The sequence below is a fragment of the Coregonus clupeaformis genome, chromosome 17 (assembly GCF_020615455.1).
Source record: "Coregonus clupeaformis isolate EN_2021a chromosome 17, ASM2061545v1, whole genome shotgun sequence".
Taxonomy (NCBI): domain Eukaryota; kingdom Metazoa; phylum Chordata; class Actinopteri; order Salmoniformes; family Salmonidae; genus Coregonus; species Coregonus clupeaformis.
The window spans coordinates 42463485-42482746 of record NC_059208.1 but is presented as its reverse complement, the minus strand read 5'-3'; the positions used below and the strand labels follow the sequence as shown (position 1 = coordinate 42482746).

The window sequence follows — 19262 nt, the reverse complement described above, 5'->3', positions numbered from 1 at the left end:
ATGGAGGAGGAGGTTTTATGGTGTGGGGGTGCTTTGCTGGTGACACTGTCTGTGATTTATTTAGAATTCAAGGCACACTTAACCAGCATGGCTACCACAGCATTCTGCAGCGATACGCCATCCTATCTGGTTTGCGCTTAGTGGGACTATAATTTGTTTTCAAACGGGACAAGACCCAACACACCTCCAGGCTGTGTAAGGGCTATTTGACCAAGAAGGAGAGTGATGGAGTGCTGCATCAGATGACCTGGCCTCCGCAATCCCCCGACCTCAACCCAATTGAAATGGTTTGGGATGAGTTGGACTGCAGAGTGAAGGAAAAGCAGCCAACAAGTGCTCAGCATATGTGGGAACTCCTTCAAGACTGTTGGAAAAGCATTCCAGGCGAAGCTGGTTGAGAGAATGCCAATAGTGTGCAAATCTGTCATCAAGGCAAAGGGTGGTTACTTTCAAGAATATCAAATATCAAATATATTTGGATTTGTTTTTAAAAAATGGTTACTACATGATTCCATATGTGTTATTTCATAGTTTTGATGTCTTCACTATTATTCTACAATGTAGAAAATAGTAAAAATAAAGAAAAACTCTTGAATGAGTAGGTGTGTCCAAACTTTTGACTGGTACTGTGTATATATAACTACATTTTCCTTAAAGTAAAATTTTGGGGGAGAGTACTAATGTTACTGTCCCCACTACAGCAAAAAAAATACTTAAATACATGTAATTTTGTCCTTGAAACATTTAATTGAAATACTGTAAAATTCCATTCATTCCTATGGAGGACTGCTCCTATTGGGGAGTGCCAATATGGCCGACCGGTGGCTTCAAAGCCTCTCAATGGCCAATATATAGCATCAGCAATCCAGGGTTTATACACATCATTGGTACATACACCATACAGCACAAACAGCTTTGGGACCAGGCTATAATAATTATGTTAATATCAATAGATTGTATTGTTTATTGTGCCTTTCAAAACACCCAAGGACTCTAAACCAGAGAATAGGATATTCTGTTTTCTTTCCATCCTTCCTTCTATCCTTTTCATGTTATGACTCTGTGTCTGACTCCATTTTCTCTCCCTCCCCCTCTCTCTCCCAGGTGAAAGAGGCTCACTTCAAGGCCCACCCAGACTGGAAGTGGTGCAACAAGGACAGGAGGAAGTCTATCTCTGAGGGCCGAGAGACCCCAGGGGCCAAAGAGACACGCGAGAGGAGCATGTCGGAGAGCACAGGTCAGAGAGTGCGTGTGTTAATGTGTGTGTGTGAGTCTTTTCACTATAGCTGTGTTTGCATTTGTGTGTGCTTATTTATCATCGTACATTTCTTACACTTTACTTACAGGAAAATGTACATAGTAATGAGAGCACTTTGATGAAAAGTGTTACCTACTTATTTGTATATTTCCGTGCTCCACTCCTCTGAGGGTGCGTGTGGGTGGGTTTGTTTTTTCCTGTGCTTGTACAAGCTATTTTTAATCTTCTTGGTTGTGTGTGATTGTGTGCTTGTATGAGTGTATTTACAATTTTGGTATGTCTTGTATACAATGTACTCTATGGACCTGTTTCCCGGACACTGGACTAAATGGCAAGCTCAATTGAAAATCTCCATTGAATGTGCTTTTTAGTCCAGGAGCATGCTTAATCTATGTCCGGGAAACCAGCCCTATTTAATGGGATTTTACTAAGACTCTTTCGCCTCCCTCCTCCACCGTAGAGCCTGAGTCAGGGTCTCAGGGCATGGAGGTGAAGGGTGCGGCAGGCCCGGACTGGCCTGGGGGCTCTGAGCGTTGTGTGGGGGCCAACAGTGGTCAGCTCCCTCGCCCCCGGGCCTTTTCTCAGAGTGCAGTACACAGCCTGGAGAGGAGGGAGCGGGCTAGAGATCTGGAGAAGGTACAGAGGACTGATATAGTTAGTGGCATCACTTTTTCTTCTGTTCTATCTGTTTTGTACGCAATTTTCCACCCTTTTTGTCTTTTATTTTTTCTTATTTTTCGATCTTTCTTCTCTCTCTGTTTAGTAATAGTTATCCAGTAAAAGACTGCATTATATCTCAAAGCACTTAGCATAGTAAGAAGGGAACTCACTCACCTTCACCACCAATGTATAGCAACCACACCCAGGTGATCCACGGCGGCCATTTTGTGCCAAACCTTCTATCACAGTGGAGCTAACTTCTAGCTCTGTATTTCTCTCTCAGTTGTGTCGAGAAGGGGCAGGCTCATTCCGAAGCCGCCCCCCTACTCTCTCCCTGGCACAGTGTGGGGCCAGCGAGGACGTGACCAGCGATGAGGAGCGCATGGTCATCTGTGAGGAAGAGGGGGACGATGATGTCATGGGTGAGGTCACAGTCTTATTTAGTGTGGCTACCATAGAATTAGGAAGTAGAATTTAAAAAGTAAAAGCAGGAAATGCATCACCTATGCCTCTACCGCCATTCATTTCAATTAGACTGGTTTGGATTTCTCCCTGACCAAAATGGCTGCCATTATCATTCCATTCTGGAACTTTGAAGGTTAATGACATGGTGGCTACTCTGTGTGTCCACTGTCTCATTCGTTGAAATAGAATAGAGTAGATTCCCTATTCTATTTATATGGTCTTAATACTGTTCTATAGCTGTTCTAGGGCTTCTCAATGTCTTGCACATGTAGTCTATAGATGTTTTTTCTACAGTAACTATCCTAGAGACAGCTCCTATAGCTGCTATGTTGCTTGTCTGTCTCATATTCGTCCGTTTTTAATGGCACATTCACTGTTGTTTTATTTCTATGTCTTTACTGTCCTATCATGTCTGATTGTACCTATTGTATCCTCTTCATTTCCAGAGGACTCGTGCCCTGAGGGATCCATAGACCTCAAGTGTAAAGAGAGAGTGACTGACAGTGACGAGGATGAGCCGGATGGACAGGTACCCTACCCGTTTAGCCATATAGCCTCTTAGCCTTTTGGACTGTAGGTGCTATTAACTTGTTAAAATTTAGATTTCATGGGTAATGGAACTTCCAAATGAAGTAGCATTGCCATACTGAATTTGAACAGATATCTAATAGATAGATATTCAATTGCCACTGTTTCCTCCCACCTATGCTAAGATGGTGTGAGTCTGATCTGTTTCATTCCCCCACCAGTTTAAATTCTACGTTGGTGCACTGAGAGACTTAATTCAGGAGGGACCATAGTTAACGTTTCTCGTTGATCTCTCCCCCTCCAGCGAGCCTTCCAGCCAGTGGTCCGCTCCTCTCTCCCCTATGCCACCAGCACCTCCCACCCTGACTCTCACTCCGACTCTACCAAGGGGAAAACAGGGGGGAGCACCGGAGAGAGCTCTGAGAGGAAGCGAAAGCGAGGGATGGAGGGAGGAGAAGAGGGAAGTGGAGAATCCAAAAGAGGAGGAGGAGGAGGGGGGCAGGTTCCCTCTAATTCCATCCCTGGATCGGCGCCCAACACCCCCGCTCTGGATTATGGACTCACCCAGGTGCTCGGTGCAGTCCGGATGGCCCCCACCATGGTGACCAACGTGGTATGCCCCATCGCCAGCATGCCCATCCCCATCACCAGCAAGCCAATGGAAGGCCCCATCGCCTTCAGTGCCCTCCCCGGGGAGAAGAAAGCCACGCTTCTGATTGGAGGACCGGGAGCAGGAGGCGGGCCTATCACAGCAGGGGGTGGGTACTTGTCCTCGTCCTCTCCCAATCCCGTGAGTGTGGGGCCGGGGGGGCTGCAGGTCACCAGTCTAGTGCTGGGAGGAGCTTTCCCCAACCAGTCTATACAGCTCATAGCCCCGCCTCAGCCTCTCTTAAGCCCCACCCACAGCACCCTGCCACTCCCCCTCCCCCTGCTGCAGCCCCAGTTCCTTCCTGCCGCCTCTCTCACCCCTGCTGGCGGTGCCAAGCCTGGCCTCACCCAGGTGCAGTACATCCTGCCCATCCTGTCTTCTGTCAGTGCCAACCCCAAGAGCCCCTCCCCCCAGCTAACCCAGCAGCCAACCGGCGTCCTCACGCTGCCCTCTACTCCACCCACCCATGTCTCCCTGGCCAATGGAATACATTCGGGGGCAGGAGCGGGAATAAGATATGCCGCAGTGGGAGGGGTCAGCCCTGGAGCAAGAGGTGAGAGAGAGGAGTGATTGGCTGACAGGGATGGAAAAGGGGAGGACCTATGGAAAAGGGGAGGGGACTTTGCTATATACAAGGGGATATGCTTACGACCATCCAAAATTCATAGGTCTAAGTGTTATTTTTTGGGAGAAATTAGTTGAATTCCCCTTCAAACCCAGAATAAGTGTAACCTTCTATTTAGTCTCGCATATCCCTACTCTTTAATATTAACTGTCAGTGAGTACGTTTACATGCACACTAATAATTCGACATTAAACGGGAGTAGACAGATTATGCAATAGTCATGTAAACACCTTACTCTGTTTATCTTAATCGGCGTAAGGTCAAAATCGAAGTAAGCATATGCCGATTAAAACACCTGGCTTTCTGAGCAATCTTTTGAATTATTAGGACATGTAAACACCTTAATCGACGTTCGAGCGGTGTATTTTATCTGTGCATGTGCTAGCACCAGCCGAGCGAGCCTCCCTCTTTAGTGAGAGTGAACAACTGAATGTATGCAAGGTAGTTTTCACATACAAACGTTATATGTCCGAACTCAGAACCAAATTATTTGCTGTGGTAGAACATTTATTTTGATTGGCGATTTTCTGCATTTATCAGAGTGCCATCAGGTAGCCTGATTTCAGATGTGTCCATGTAAACAGGATTATTAGGGCAATCGTTCTTCTTGCAAAGCATGTAAATGTTTTAATCAAACTGCTATGTTAATCTAACTATCCACAATAATCGCATACTTGGTGAGAGATAGAATTCATCACCTTATGGTTGTCATTAGTTATCATGTCAAACCAGTCTTACCTCAACTGCTCTCTCTCCCTGTCTCTCTCTCTCTCTCTCTCTCTTTCTCTCACCAGTCCAAGCCCAGTCTCCAGTCTTACAGAGCAAGATGTTGGTTCCCATGGCAACAGTGAGAACAGGCTCTACTCCTCCTCAGCCCATCTCCCTCGTGGCCCCTCCCCTTCCTGTTCAAAATGGTGCTCTTCCAGGAAACAAGGTAGTGATTATTACACACAAGCATACCACATAACAGCAACTTGTAGACCTCTTTCCGAAAAAAGGCTTGAACATACTCATTCAAGGGTTTTTCTTTATTTTTACTATTTTCTACATTGTAGAATAATAGTGAAGACATCAAAACTATGAAATAACACATATGGAATCATGTAGTAACCAAAAAAGTGTTAAACAAATATTATATTTGAGATTCTTCAAATAGCCACCTTTTGCCTTGATGACAGCTTTGCACGCTCTTGGCATTCTCTCAACCAGCTTCACCTGGAATGCTTTTCCAACAGTCTTGAAGGAGTTCCCACATATGCTGAGCACTTGTTGGCTGCTTTTCCTTCACTTTGCAGTCCGACTCATCCCAAACCATCTCAATTTGGATGAGGTCAGGGGATTGTGGAGGCCAGGTCATCTGATGCAGCACTCCATCACTCTCCTTCTTAATCAAAGAGCCCTTACACAGCCTGGAGGTGTGTTGGGTCATTGTCCTGTTGAAAAACAAATGATAGTCCCACTAAGCCCAAACCAGATGGGATGGCGTATCGCTGCAGAATGCTGTGGTAGCCATGCTGGTTGTGTGCCTTGAATTCTAAATAAATCACAGTGTTACCAGCAAAGCACCCCCACACCATAACACCTCCTCATCCATGCTTTACGGTGGGAAATACACATGCGGAGATCATCCGTTCACCCACACCGCGTCTCACAAACACATGGCGGTTGGAACCAAAAATCTCAAATTTGGACTCCAGACCAAAGGACAGATTTCCACCGGTCTAATGCTCGAGTTTCTTGGCCCAAGCAAGTCTCTTCTTCTTATTCCTTTAGTAGTGGTTTCGACCATGAAGGCCTAATTCACACAGTCTCCTCTGAACAGTTGATGTTGAGATGTGTCTGTTACTTGAACTCTGTGTAGCATTTATTTGTCCTGCAATTTCTGAGGCTGGTAACTCTAATGAACTTACCCTCTGCAGCAGAGGTAACTTTGGGTCTTCCATTCCTGTGGCGGTCCTCATGAAAGCTAGTTTCATCATAGTGCTTGATGTTTTTTGCGACTGTACTTAAAGAACTTTTAAAGTTCTTGAAATTTTCCGGATTGACTGACCTTCATGTCTTAAAGTAATGATTGACTGTCGTTTCTCTTTGCTTATTTGAGCTGTTCTTGCCATAATATGGACTTGGTCTTTTACCAAATAGGGCTATCTTCTGTGTACCCCCCCCTACTGTCACATGTGTAGAGAGGAGTAGGTAGGAGGCAGTCACAGGTTTAGAACTACTGAATTTATTGAAGCACCATATATCAAAGCGGGACAAAACCCAAAGTGAAAAATATAAAGTACTCAGGAAATAGTAGGAGAGATACCGCTCAGGAAAACAAGTAACATTTACAATGACCGACAAAGACAAACGACAGAGGGAGTAAATATACAGTGGTAGAGTGGAGATTGGAACCAGGTGTGTGTAATGATGACGAGACAAGTCCGGGGTTGATGAGTGAAGGGCATTTGCCAGCAGCAGGTTCGGCAGCAGCTAGAAGGCTGGCGACGCCGTACGCCTGAGCTGGACAGAAGGGAGAGCCAAAGCGAAGGCTGGTGTGACACCTACCTTGTCACAACACAACTGATTGGCTCAAACACATTACGTGTTTAACCCCACCTGTTAATTGAAATGCATTCCAGGTGACTACCTCATGAAGCTGGTTGATAGAATGCCAAGAGTGTGCAAAGCTATCATCAAAGCAAAGGGTGGCTATTTGAATATTATTTTAACACTTTTTTGGTTACTACATGATTCCATATGTGTTATTTCATAGTTTTGATGTCTTCAATATTATTCTACAAGGTAGAAAATAGTAAAAGTAAAGAAATACCCTTGAATGAGTAGGTGTCCTAAAACTTTTGACCGGTAGTGCGGGAATAAAACCACAACTCTGGTGGTACAAGTATGCATGCAACTGATGCATGGGGACCACTAGCCTCCTGGCTGACCTGTATGTGTGTGTTGTCCTGCACAGATCATCCAGATTGCCCCCATGCCGATGGTCCAGACAAATGTCCACCCTGCTGGAGCATTGCATCCTGGGGGTCCCTTCCCTGTATCCATGGCAACAGCCACTGTGATGACTCCGGGCATCAAACCCCCTCAGACCGTGTTGCTGACCTCGCCTCCAACAAGGTACTCACTTTAACCTACAAGAAACGTCTGATTATACAGTATATTCAGTGCATTCGGAAAGTATTCAGACCCCTTGACTTTTTCCACATTTTGTTACGTTACAGCCTTATTCTAAAATGGATAAAAATAAATACATATTCTCATCAATCTACACACAATACCCCATAATGACAAAGCAAAAACAGGTATTTAGAATTTTTTTGCAATTGTATTAAAAATAATTAAATGAAATACTTTATTTACATAAGTATTCAGACCCTTTGCTATGTGATGCGAAATTGACCTCAGGGGCACCCTGTTTCCATTGATCATCCTTGAGCTGTTTCTACAACTTGATTGGAGTCCACCTGTGGTAAATTCAATTGATTGGACATGATTTGGAAAGGCACACACCTGTCTATATAAGGTCCCACAGTTGACAGTATATGTCAGAGCAAAAACCAAGCCTTGAGGTCAAAGGAATTGTCCGTAGAGCTCCGAGACAGGATTGTGTCGAGGCACAGATCTGGGAAATGTACCAAAACATTTCTGCAGCATTGAAGGTCCCCAAGAACACAGTGGCCTCCATCATTCTTAAATGGAAGAAGTTTGGAACCACCAAGACTCTTCCTAGAGCTGGCTGCCAAGGAGGTGACCAAGAACCCAATGGTCACTCTGACAGAGCTCCAGAGTTCCTCTGTGGAGATGGGAGAACCTTCCAAAAGGACAACCATCTCTGCAGTACTCCACCAATCAGGCCTTTATGGTAGAGAGGCCAGACGGAAGCTACTCCTCAGTAAAAGGTACATGACAGCCCGCTTGGAGTTTGCCAAAAGGCACCTAATGACTCTCAGACCACAACATTCTCTGGTCTGATGAAACCAAGATTGAACTATTTGGCCTGCATGCCAAGCGTCACGTCTGGAGGAAACCTGGCACCATCCCTACGGTAAAGCATGGTGGTGGCAACATCATGCTGTGGAGATGTTTATCAGAGGCAGGGACTGGGAGACTAGTCAGGATTGAGGGAAAGATGAATGGAGCAAAGTACAGAGAGATCCTTGATGAAAACCTGCGCCAGACCCGCTCAGGACCTCAGACTGGGTCTAAGGTTCGCCTTCCAACAGGACAATGACCCTAAGCACACAGCCAAGACAACGCAGGAGTGGCTTCGGGACAAGTCTCTGAATGTCCTTGAGTGGCCCAGCCACAGCCCAGACTTGAACCCGATCGAACATCTCTGGAGAGACCTGAAAATAGCTGTGCAGCGACGCTCCCCATCCAACCTGACAGAGCTTGAGAGGATCTGCAGAGAAGAATGGGAGAAACTCCCCAAATACAGGTGTGCCAAGCTTGTAGCGTCATACCCAAGAAGACTTGAGGCTGTAATCGCTGCCAAAGGTGCTACTGAGTAAAGGGTCTGAATACTTATGTAAATGTGATACATCCAGGTTTTTTTTATATACATTTGCAAGAATTTCTAAAAACCTGTTTTTGCTTTGTCATCATGGGGTACTGTGTGTAGATTGATGAGGGGGGAAAAACAATTTAATCAATTTTAGAGTAAGGCTGTAACGTAACAAAATGTGGAAAAAGTCAAGGGATCTGAATACTTTCAAAATGCACTGTGTGTCCCACTATTACTTTCACATGGCATGTTTTAATGACAAGAGAAACTCAGCAGACTTTTAGTTTATTGTGGTTGGTCAATTGACGTTCATCAGAACAATGTGTTCATAGCTAAACCATCTGCTTTTTGGCTCTTTTTTACTCTAGGATCACTTATGTCCAATCCAGCACCGGAGTGGTCTCCACAGCAACGGTCCAGGCCCCTCTCTCTCCAGGCCCAGGCTACCTGCCGTCGTCCCTGAGAACCCTGGGCTTCACCACCATTGCCCCGGCCGGCCAAACCCTGATGCAGCCTCTCGTAGCGGGCCAACCGCCCTTGCTAGCCCCAGCCCTTTCCCCTGGAGCCCCGGGGACCGGACGTCAACTCCTAACCGCCATTTACCCAGCCCCGAGCGTCACCCTGGCGCCAGGTATGGTTTCCATTACCTCCGTGCCCCCCAATTTGGCTCAAGAAGTGTCCGGCCAATCATCACTCTTGGCTGTTGGCGTCCAGGGTTCAAAGGTGACCCAGTCACATGAAGAGGGAATGCCACACCTGACTGCAGAGATGGAACACAAGCCACAGGTGGAGGGCCAGGCCCAAAGGAAGACCAAGACTGAGATAAAGAAAGAGCGCATAAAGATAGAGAAGATGATGGAGGATGTCGAGGCACATAGCCAACCCGGTGCTAACTCAATGGGTACGTCCAGCAGCAATATACCAACAGGTACGTCAAAACTGAAGTCCGTCTCCCCTCACTTTCACGCTGTACTTTTGCACCTACCCTCCTCCTCTCTCACCTCCATTTCTCCTTCCATCTCTCCTCTCTTCACTTCTCTGCGTATGGCCTTTTTGAATGTACTTTCAGTGTATCTCTTCTGCTGGTTTTTCAACCACTCCACAAATTTCTTGTTAACAAACTATAGTTTTGGCAAGTCGGTTAGGACATCTACTTTGTGCATGACACAAGTAATTTTTCCAACAATTGTTTACAGACAGATTATTTCACTTATAATTCACTGTATCACAATTCCAGTGGGTCAGAAGGTTACATACACTAAGTTGACTGTGCCTTTAAACAGCTTGGAAAATTCCAGAAAATGATGTCATGGCTTTAGAAGCTTCTGATAGGCTAATTGACATCGTTTGAGTAAATTGGAGGTGTACCTGTGGATGTATTTCAAGGCCTACCGTCAAACTCAGTGCCTCTTTGCTTGACATCATGGGAAAATCAAAAGAAATCAGCCAAGACTTCAGAAAAACAATTGTAGACCAGAAGTCTGGTTCATCCTTGGGAGCAATTTCCAAACGCCTGAAGGTACCACTTTCATCTGTACAAACAATAGTACGCAGGTATAAACACCATGGGACCACGCAGCTGTCATACCGCTCAGGAAGGAGACGTGTTCCGTCTCCTTGAGATTAACGTACTTTGGTGCGAAAAGTGCAACTCAATCCCAGAACAACAGCAAAGGACTTTGTGAAGATGCTGGAGGAAACAGGTACAAAAGTATCTATATCCACAGTAAAACGAGTCCTATATCGACATAACCTTAAAGGCCGCTCAGCAAGGAAGAAGCCACTGCTCCAAAACCGCCATAAAAAAGCCAGACTACAGTTTGCAACTGCACATGGGGACAAAGATCGTACTTTTTGGAGAAATGTCCTCTGGTCTGATGAAACAAAAATAGAACCGTTTGGCCATAATGACCAACGTTATATTTAGAGGAAAAAGGGGGTCGCTTGCAAGCCGAAGAACACCATCCCAACCGTGAAGCACGGGGGTGGCAGCATCATGCTGTGGGGGTGCTTTGCTGCAGGAGGGACTGGTGCACTTCACAAAATAGATGGCATCATGAGGAAGGAGAATTATGTGGATATATTGAAGCAACATCTCAAGACATCAGTCAGGAAGTTAAAACTTGGTCGCAAATTGGTCTTCCAAATGGAAAATGACCCCAAGCATACTTCCAAGGTTGTGCCAAAATTGCTTAAGGACAACAAAGTCAAGGTATTGGAGTGGCCATCACAAAGCCTTGACCTCAATCCTATAAAACATTTGTGGGCAGAACTGAAAAAGTGTGTGCGAGCAAGGAGGCCTACAAACCTGACTCAGTTACACCAGCTCTGTCAGGAGGAATGGGCCAAAATTCACCCAACTTATTGTGGGAAGCTTGTGGAAGGCTACCCGAAACGTTTGACCCAAGTTAAACAATTTGAAGGCAATGCTATCAAATACTAATTGAGTGTATGTAAACTTCTGACCCACTGGGAATGTGATGAAAGAAATAAAAGCTGAAATAAATCATTCTCTCTACAATTTATTCTGACATTTCACATTCTTAAAATAAAGTGGTGATCCTAACTGACCTAAGACAGAGCATTTTTACTAGGATTAAATGTCAGGAATTTTGAAAAGCTGAGTTTAAATGTATTTGGCTAAGGTGAATGTAAACTTCCGACTTCAACTGTATTATTACTAGGAATCATGAGCCGCTATTTTGTGTTTTCCTGCAGGGAATGAAGAAGATGGTGGTCGAGCCAGCCACATGAAAGAAGAGAATACGGACGATGACAGAGATTATGCCAGAGAGAAACAGACAGACGTGGATGGAGAGAGGGAGAGGGGGATAAAGAAGGAGAGGGGGACGCCTGAACCAGAGGAGTCCAGGGAGGCAGAGGATTGGCCCCATGAGGGCCACAACAAAGGGGACAGTGGCAACGGGGGCCACAGCAAAGAGGTAAGAGACTCTGGGTTTTGCTGAAGATCGCGCACCCATCGAAAACAATGACTTCTGTAGATATTGCAAAAAGCAATACGAACAATTCTATTATCGCGATGCAAGCAATTATCGCAAACACTTATTATAAGGCTGCTGGTAAGGTTACTGATCCCTCTACCTTTTTGTGTCTCTCCAGGCTGGACCGAGGGAACCTCTCCACCCTCCCACAGGACTGGACCCTCCTCTGCCTCCCTCACAGACTGACAGGAACGCGCCCCCCTCAGCCAAGAAGACCAAATTCCGCCCACCGCCACTCAAAAAGCCCTCTGACTCCGTTGAAAAGTGAGTGACAGGGATGGGGGGAGGGGCAATGGGAGGAAATTAAAACACATCACAATCGCGTTGCTTCTCTCTGTGGTCACTATTTGGTAGATTACATAGTTGACAGTAAACGTGTATTGACAGTTATGACCAAGTGGAGAAGAATTTGTAGCCAGGGAATCAGTTGGTTGGAGCTTGGTGCTTACATCACTAGCGTTGAGGGTTCGATCCAGACCAGGATAAAGTGACTAAGGGGGCAGTTGAAATCGGCAAGGGGGCTACATTTTTTGGGGTTCTTGCATTGGAATTATATTGGATTCTGTTTAAATGATGCTATACCACAATAAACATGAAGTTCAAATGCAGAGACTCCAAGATCATTGAGTGCTTTTGAAGTGACAGGTTGGCACGAAATCTGTAGCCTTTCTCCGCTGCACTGTATCAACATAAAATAGGGGCCTTCTAGCAGTCGTAAGGACAAAGATTCAACAGGAGGCATACAGGTATAGATGCAAATTATTGTTGGATATATTTACACAGCGCTGGTGTTTCAAAGATGACGATGATATTTACAAATATATATATACCAAGTTCTGACTTCAAAATGTCAACATTCAAAAGAAAAAGCCTCTCATCAGACAAAACCTGTCTTAACTAATAAACCACAGGTGGGGTCCACCAGGCTCAGATACAGCCTCCCCTTGAGTTACCCAAAAGTGAACTAACTAGAATATCCCCAAACGGGGCATTTAAATACATTTGGCAACACCTATTCTTGGCACGCAGGCCAGGTGTATCTATGCACGCTAAAGCTTGTTCACACATTTTACATTTACATTTACGTCATTTAGCAGACGCTCTTATCCAGAGCGACTTACAAATAGGTGCATTCACCTTATAGCCAGTGGGATAACCACTTTACAATGTTTTTTTTTATTATTATTTTTTTTTGGGGGGGGGGTAGAAGGATTACTTTATCCTATCCCAGGTATTCCTTAAAGAGGTGGGGTTTCAAATGTCTCCGGAAGGTGGCTCCGCTGTCCTGGCGTCGTGAGGGAGCTTGTTCCACCATTGGGGTGCCAGAGCAGCGAACAGTTTTGACTGGGCTGAGCGGGAACTATGCTTCCGCAGAGGTAGGGGAGCCAGCAGGCCAGAGGTGGATGAACGCAGTGCCCTCGTTTGGGTGTAGGGACTGATCAGAGCCTGAAGGTACGGAGGTGCCGTTCCCCTCACAGCTCCGTAGGCAAGCACCATGGTCTTGTAGCAGATGCGAGCTTCAACTGGAAGCCAGTGGAGTGTGCGGAGGAGCGGGGTGACGTGAGAGAACTTGGGAAGGTAGAACACCAGACGGGCTGCAGCATTCTGGATGAGTTGTAGGGGTTTAATGGCACAGGCAGGGAGCCCAGCCAACAGCGAGTTGCAGTAATCCAGACGGGAGATGACAAGTGCCTGGATTAGGACCTGTGCCGCTTCCTGTGTAAGGCAGGGTCGTACTCTCCGAATGTTGTAGAGCATGAACCTACAGGATCGGGTCACCGCCTTGATGTTAGCGGAGAACGACAGGGTGTTGTCCAGGGTCACGCCAAGGCTCTTCGCACTCTGGGAGGAGGACACAACGGAGTTGTCAACCGTGATGGCGAGATCATGGAACGGGCAGTCCTTCCCCGGGAGGAAGAGCAGCTCCGTCTTGCCGAGGTTCAGCTTGAGGTGGTGATCCGTCATCCATACTGATATGTCTGCCAGACATGCAGAGATGCGATTCGCCACCTGGTTATCAGAAGGGGGAAAGGAGAAGATTAGTTGTGTGTCGTCAGCGTAGCAATGATAGGAGAGGCCATGTGAGGATATGACAGAGCCAAGTGACTTGGTGTATAGCGAGAATAGGAGAGGGCCTAGAACTGAGCCCTGGGGGACACCAGTGGTGAGAGCACGTGGTGCGGAGACAGCTTCTCGCCACGCCACTTGGTAGGAGCGACCGGTCAGGTAGGACGCAATCCAAGAGTGAGCCGCGCTGGAGATGCCCAGCTCGGAGAGGGTGGAGAGGAGGATCTGATGGTTCACAGTATCAAAGGCAGCAGACAGGTCTAGAAGGACAAGAGCAGAGGAGAGAGAGTTAGCTCAACATTAAACATGACGGAGAAACCGGGCGCATAGTCTCCAAACAACTACAACAAAGAAATGGACAGTAAACTGGTAAATGCAATTAAATAAACCAAAAGTTCTTCATCACAAGTGTTGCACAGTTTGTGCGCTCTCCAAACGACGTTTCCACTTGGAGAATGAGAATGGGATGAATATATATTATATTTAATGACTTTTCAACATTTCCGTAATCAAATATTCTAAATGAATGCTGGAATATGTTGGGATTAAAGGTAACTTCACTGATGAATGTATATTTCACGGGGCATTGATAAACATGGACAAACAATTGACACGGTGAAACAAATAGTGCTCACGAATTAGCAGGAGTCAGTGCGCAATAGTGGAGAGAGACGTGGCTATAGCGCGTCTTGACCACATACCCCTGCCCTTATTCTGGTCTCGACATTTTAAATTATGTCCGAGACACGTTCCTCACACATAAGCAGTAACCTCATAAACATTGTCAGGATGTAGCAGTGGTCATTTTCCCTTCAACTGAAATCATTACGGTTCAGTATTTCTTACCACCCCCCTTAAATGCACACACAACCCAAACTAATGGACATGTGACAGCGAGACAGAATGGCACATTCCAAACGAGCACTGGGTACATGATACATATTGACCAACATGGTATGGAGAAAATAAAGGAACATCATAGCAGTTGCCCCGAGGCAGATGGCACAAACTTCCCCGCATGGGCCTTTGTTGAAGCAGGTAAGGGAGCATTCTCTCCCGAACGATGCACAGTCGACACTGGGGTTGTCTCCAGACCCCCCAGCAGTGACACAACTTCCGTGCCACACCAAGGAACATTTTGCGGTGCAATCATTTTCTCTCCAAGCCGGGGAAAAGGTCAGAGCACACCCTCTCCTCTCCAGGCTCCGGAGAGAGCTCGGTCATAATCAGTCAATGTCGACATGAAAACCTCACACACCCCATCATAGGGCAGACACTCCTGCAGAGCCCCCCATAGGAACAGCAGAGAAGCAGGAAGGAGACAGTTCAGTCTCAAACACGGTGTCCTCACCAGGGCCCGACTGGTAAACTTGAACCTGCCTTTATAAATCAAATCAAATATTAAAGGGTGGAGGCGTAAATCACATTATTCACTTAGCCTACCACAGAGATGAGAAGTGTTTTTACCGCTTTTTATAGAAACCCAAAGGAGTTATACCTAACCACCCCAGTGGCTTTCCAGAGCCCCCCTACACACACTGCGGCGCTCTCTCCACGGCGGAGATACATCTTTTTTGGGCCCAACCTGTCACTCAATCATTTGAACTTTTTTACTCTTTTTATATAGGGACATAAAACTAAAACTGAGGAGGCACAAGCACCCTTTTAGCCCCCTCGTGGAGCCGGGTACAGTTTGATCCCAACATGGGCCTCATAAAATCAAACTATATTTCAACTGTACAGGGTCCTGTTGGGGTCCTATTTCGAGGAGCGCTTTGCCGAGCTGCCAGAGTTCAGGCCAGAAGAGGTGCTGCCCTCTCCCACCCTCCAAAGTCTGGCCACCTCCCCCCGAGCCATACTGGGCAGCTACCGCAAGAAGAGGAGGAACTCTACAGGTGAGAGAGAGAGAGAGATAAGTAAGACTGTGTTGACATGATAACTCTTGTCGTGATTTGCGTTTTGTCCTACTTTAAAAAAATATGTATATCCCGTCCCCGCAGGAGGCCTTTTGCCTCTTGGTAGGCCGTCATTGTAAATAAGAATTTGTTCTTAATTGACTTGCCTAGTAAAAAAAAAAAAGTGCTTCTGCTTCCACATAAATACATAGAATCAATTGAGAATAACATCATACACCCCCCTCCCCACCCACACAAAAAGTTAATAAGTTAATGTCAGGCAAGGCTGTGACTAGGTGGCAGTTCCACATGATTAAAGGGATACTTTGGGATTTTGGCAATGCTAGCAGATACCCATAGACTTCCAGTCATTGCGCTAACACTAGTTAGTATTGGCTCGCGAAACTACCTCTAACTTACTTCATACTGGACACAGAGACATTAAAATGGTTTCCACGAGTTCATCTGACTCTGGGGAAGTAGATAAAGGGGCTCATTGACAAAATCCCAAAGTATCCCTTTAAGGCCTGCAGGCCATCTCCAGTCCGTCATTGCCGTCTGCCTCTATGTCTCCCCTGCTGTTAAGCAGTTTTATTGACGGGGACAAGCTAATGTTTATAACTGTTCAGCCTGCATATAGGTACCCTATAACGCCTCATCAATGGCATCAGCTGGAACTCTGTGTTCAGTGCATGTGTGGGGTCCGATATTACCTTTCTGGCCTGTCTGATGATGGTCTCCTGGAAAATGTCCTGGAGAGAGGAGGGAAGTGTCATGCCAATAATCTTCCCTGCTGTCTTGGTCAGTCTCAATATTTGGGCTTTGAGCTGCACTGTCAGGTTAAGCCATATCCTGAAACAAGCATGACAAGGGAGAGATTTGTCGAACATATTCAAAAGAAAATGTATTAAGAATCTAGCACAGCCACTAACATGAATTTAAACAGATTTCTTTCCTCCATTAAGAACAGAGGTAGAATACATTATTATTCCATGTTCTATTGAATTCTGTGGTTAAAACACCTTCTCTTCATCCTATATCCCCCTCCTCTTTCTTCACTCACTCCACCACCACCTCCTTTTCCTCTGTATCTTCCTCCTCCTCCTCCCCTTCAGACCTGGACTCGTCAGCAGAGGACCCCAGCTCTCCCAGGAGGAAGACTGCAGCTCGGAGCCGTCTCTCCAGCTGCAGCTCGGAGCCCAACACACCAAAGAGCGAGGCCAAGTGTGAGGGGGACATCTTCACCTTCGACAGAGCTGGTACGTAGTGTGGAGTGCACGACAGTCTGTTATAGGTTATGTCTTGTGTCCTAAATGGCACCCTATTCCCTATACGGTATAGTGCACTACTTTTGGCTAGACCCCTATAGCTATTTCCTTAGTTACTTGTCCCTTCCTCCTTGCATTATTTTCTCACTCATCCGTTTTGATTCCCCTTGTTACCCCCTCTTTTCTCTATTCTTCACTTCTCTCAATCACCATCTTTTCCCCTCCCTCCTTCCCCTCTCTTCTCTCCTCTCATCTCTCTCTCCTCTGTCCTGTCATTTCTCTAGGTGCTGAGTCTGAGGATGTCTTGGGGGAGATGGACAGAGTACCGTACTCCTCTCTCCGGAGAACTTTGGACCAGCGCAGGGCTCTCGTTATGCAGCTCTTCCAGGAACATGGCTTTTTCCCTTCAGGTAACCACCCGGCACCATCTGCTTCTCTCATTGGCTCATGTAGCCAAATTGTTTACTGTCATTGGTCACCTTGTATACTGGTTTTGTGGTTGAGCAAGACCAGATTACAACCAACTAGTCTCTGATACAACCAGGCAAAGGTTGCACTGCAATAGTTTTCTTCAGAGGGCTCATCTTCTTTCCCTCTCTTCTCCTCCTCTGTCCCCCCGTCTAGCCCAGGCCACTGCAGCCTTCCAGGCGCGCTATTCGGACACCTTCCCCACCAAACTGTGTCTGCAGCTGAAGATCAGGGAGGTGAGGCAGAAGATCATGCAGACAGCCACACCTGGAACCCCCGGAATCTCTGAGCCCGGCGGGTCAACAACAGGGGTCATGGGGTCAACAGACTCTGCCTGCGCTGCCAATAGCTCCTCCAATACCAACACTCGAGATGGTACAGGGACGGAGCCCGGAGAAAGAGGGCAGAGTCCCGAGGAGCCCAGGTGCATGGGTAAATTGTAGAAAAGGAAAGAAAGAGAGATGGAAAGAAGGAGAAAAACAAGAGAATGGAGATGGTGGAGAGAAAGTGACAAAAGAGAGAAAGGAGTGTTGTTGTGACCCACAGCATGTCCTTGTACATGTAGTAACTGGCACAGTTCTGCACTGGCACAGTTCTGCACTGGCTGTACTCTCAGCACATTTGTAGTTTGTAATTTGACACAGAAAATTCTGTGGTACACGCCAGTGGAGGCTGGTGGGAGGAGCAATAGGAGGACAGGCTCATTGTAATGACTGGAATGGAATAAATGGAACGAGTCAACCATGTGATTTCCATATGTTTGATGTGTTTGATACCGTTCCATTGATTCCATTCCAGCCATTACAATGAGCCCGCCCACCAACCTCCTCTGGTACACACATTATTAACGTCTCTCTTGCACATACACACACATCCCACCAACTCAGACTGTTACTTTTGGGTGGCAGTCACAAGCACTGTCACACAAAAGACGACTATACACAATGGCACTTTGTAACAATTTGTGCGGATGCTGTGTGCAGCCCTCTGTTGCCATTGACTTGACTTGCCTCCCTCCACTCCTCAGCACAGTGGTTGGGATGTATGCAATGTAACCTCCACTGAAATTCCACAGCCCCTGTATGCTGCAACAACAGACAGCACTGAACTGGACACACACTGCACACACAGAGTCTGCCAGTCAACTCAACACTCGCCTGACCAAGCCATTGGCCTGCACAGTTTTTAGCGATTGTAGAAAATGAGTCAAGCATGGATACCATTGGCTCCCGAAAAAGGGAGGCTGGAGTCAGTGTGACCATTGACCAATCCCTGGCCCAATCAGTTATCAACGTCACAGACAGACTGAGTTCCGATTGGCTGGAGAGGATGTTGTATATTGAGGTGTCCCCCCTTGTGAACGCCATTATGAGATATGAAATATGTAAAGATTGAAGGGTGATGCGTGACAAAGCAACAAACTCAACATTGGTTGGCTGTAACTGATTACAGAGAAAGGCTGAACGAGACAATCGTCCATTCATTGGTCAACTCAAGAGGCTGCGGATTCCACCAAGGACACTGCAAGCAGATGATGCGACATGGCTTCCAAGTGACAGTTCACAAGCAAAAGTAGATTTTTAACCAACGTCTAGGAGTCACCCAGTGGATATGTTGCTTTATCTTGTATTGTTGCAGTGGAAATAACACGTTTTCTGTGGCCTGTTTTCTCTCTTGTGGCTCTCATTGGTGTTTCTCCAGCATAAACTTATATAAAAGGGGTTTGGAAACAGCCCACGCGACCCCTCTTCTAAATGTTACTTTGGGCCATTCCCCCTCTCCCATGACTTCTCAGTAGACATGTAGAGGAGGGGGCAGGGAGTTTGTTTTTAAATGTTGAAATCAGGTGTTTGCACAATGTGTGGTCATG

At 46.4% G+C, this 19262-nt stretch overlaps 1 protein-coding gene across 2 annotated transcripts in view; it reads left to right on the top strand.

Moving 5' to 3' along the window:
* The window catches only part of LOC121586443 (protein capicua homolog), a 38732-nt gene extending 20603 nt beyond the window's left edge, over positions 1-18129 (top strand). The window contains exons 7-20 of one of the 2 annotated variants that reach the window (XM_041903124.2): positions 1105-1237; positions 1719-1894; positions 2202-2340; positions 2830-2912; positions 3216-3669; positions 4980-5119; positions 7145-7305; positions 9061-9620; positions 11411-11634; positions 11813-11958; positions 15505-15656; positions 16772-16915; positions 17209-17334; positions 17549-18129. In XM_041903124.2, the coding sequence (XP_041759058.2) occupies positions 1105-1237; positions 1719-1894; positions 2202-2340; positions 2830-2912; positions 3216-3669; positions 4980-5119; positions 7145-7305; positions 9061-9620; positions 11411-11634; positions 11813-11958; positions 15505-15656; positions 16772-16915; positions 17209-17334; positions 17549-17835 (2925 nt within the window). In that variant the 3' untranslated portion in view covers positions 17836-18129. Of the gene's footprint in view, positions 1-1104; positions 1238-1718; positions 1895-2201; positions 2341-2829; positions 2913-3215; positions 4114-4979; positions 5120-7144; positions 7306-9060; positions 9621-11410; positions 11635-11812; positions 11959-15504; positions 15657-16771; positions 16916-17208; positions 17335-17548 lie in introns of both variants that reach the window. The other variant, XM_041903123.2, reaches the window with a different exon arrangement.
* Positions 18130-19262: the final 1133 nt, after the last annotated feature.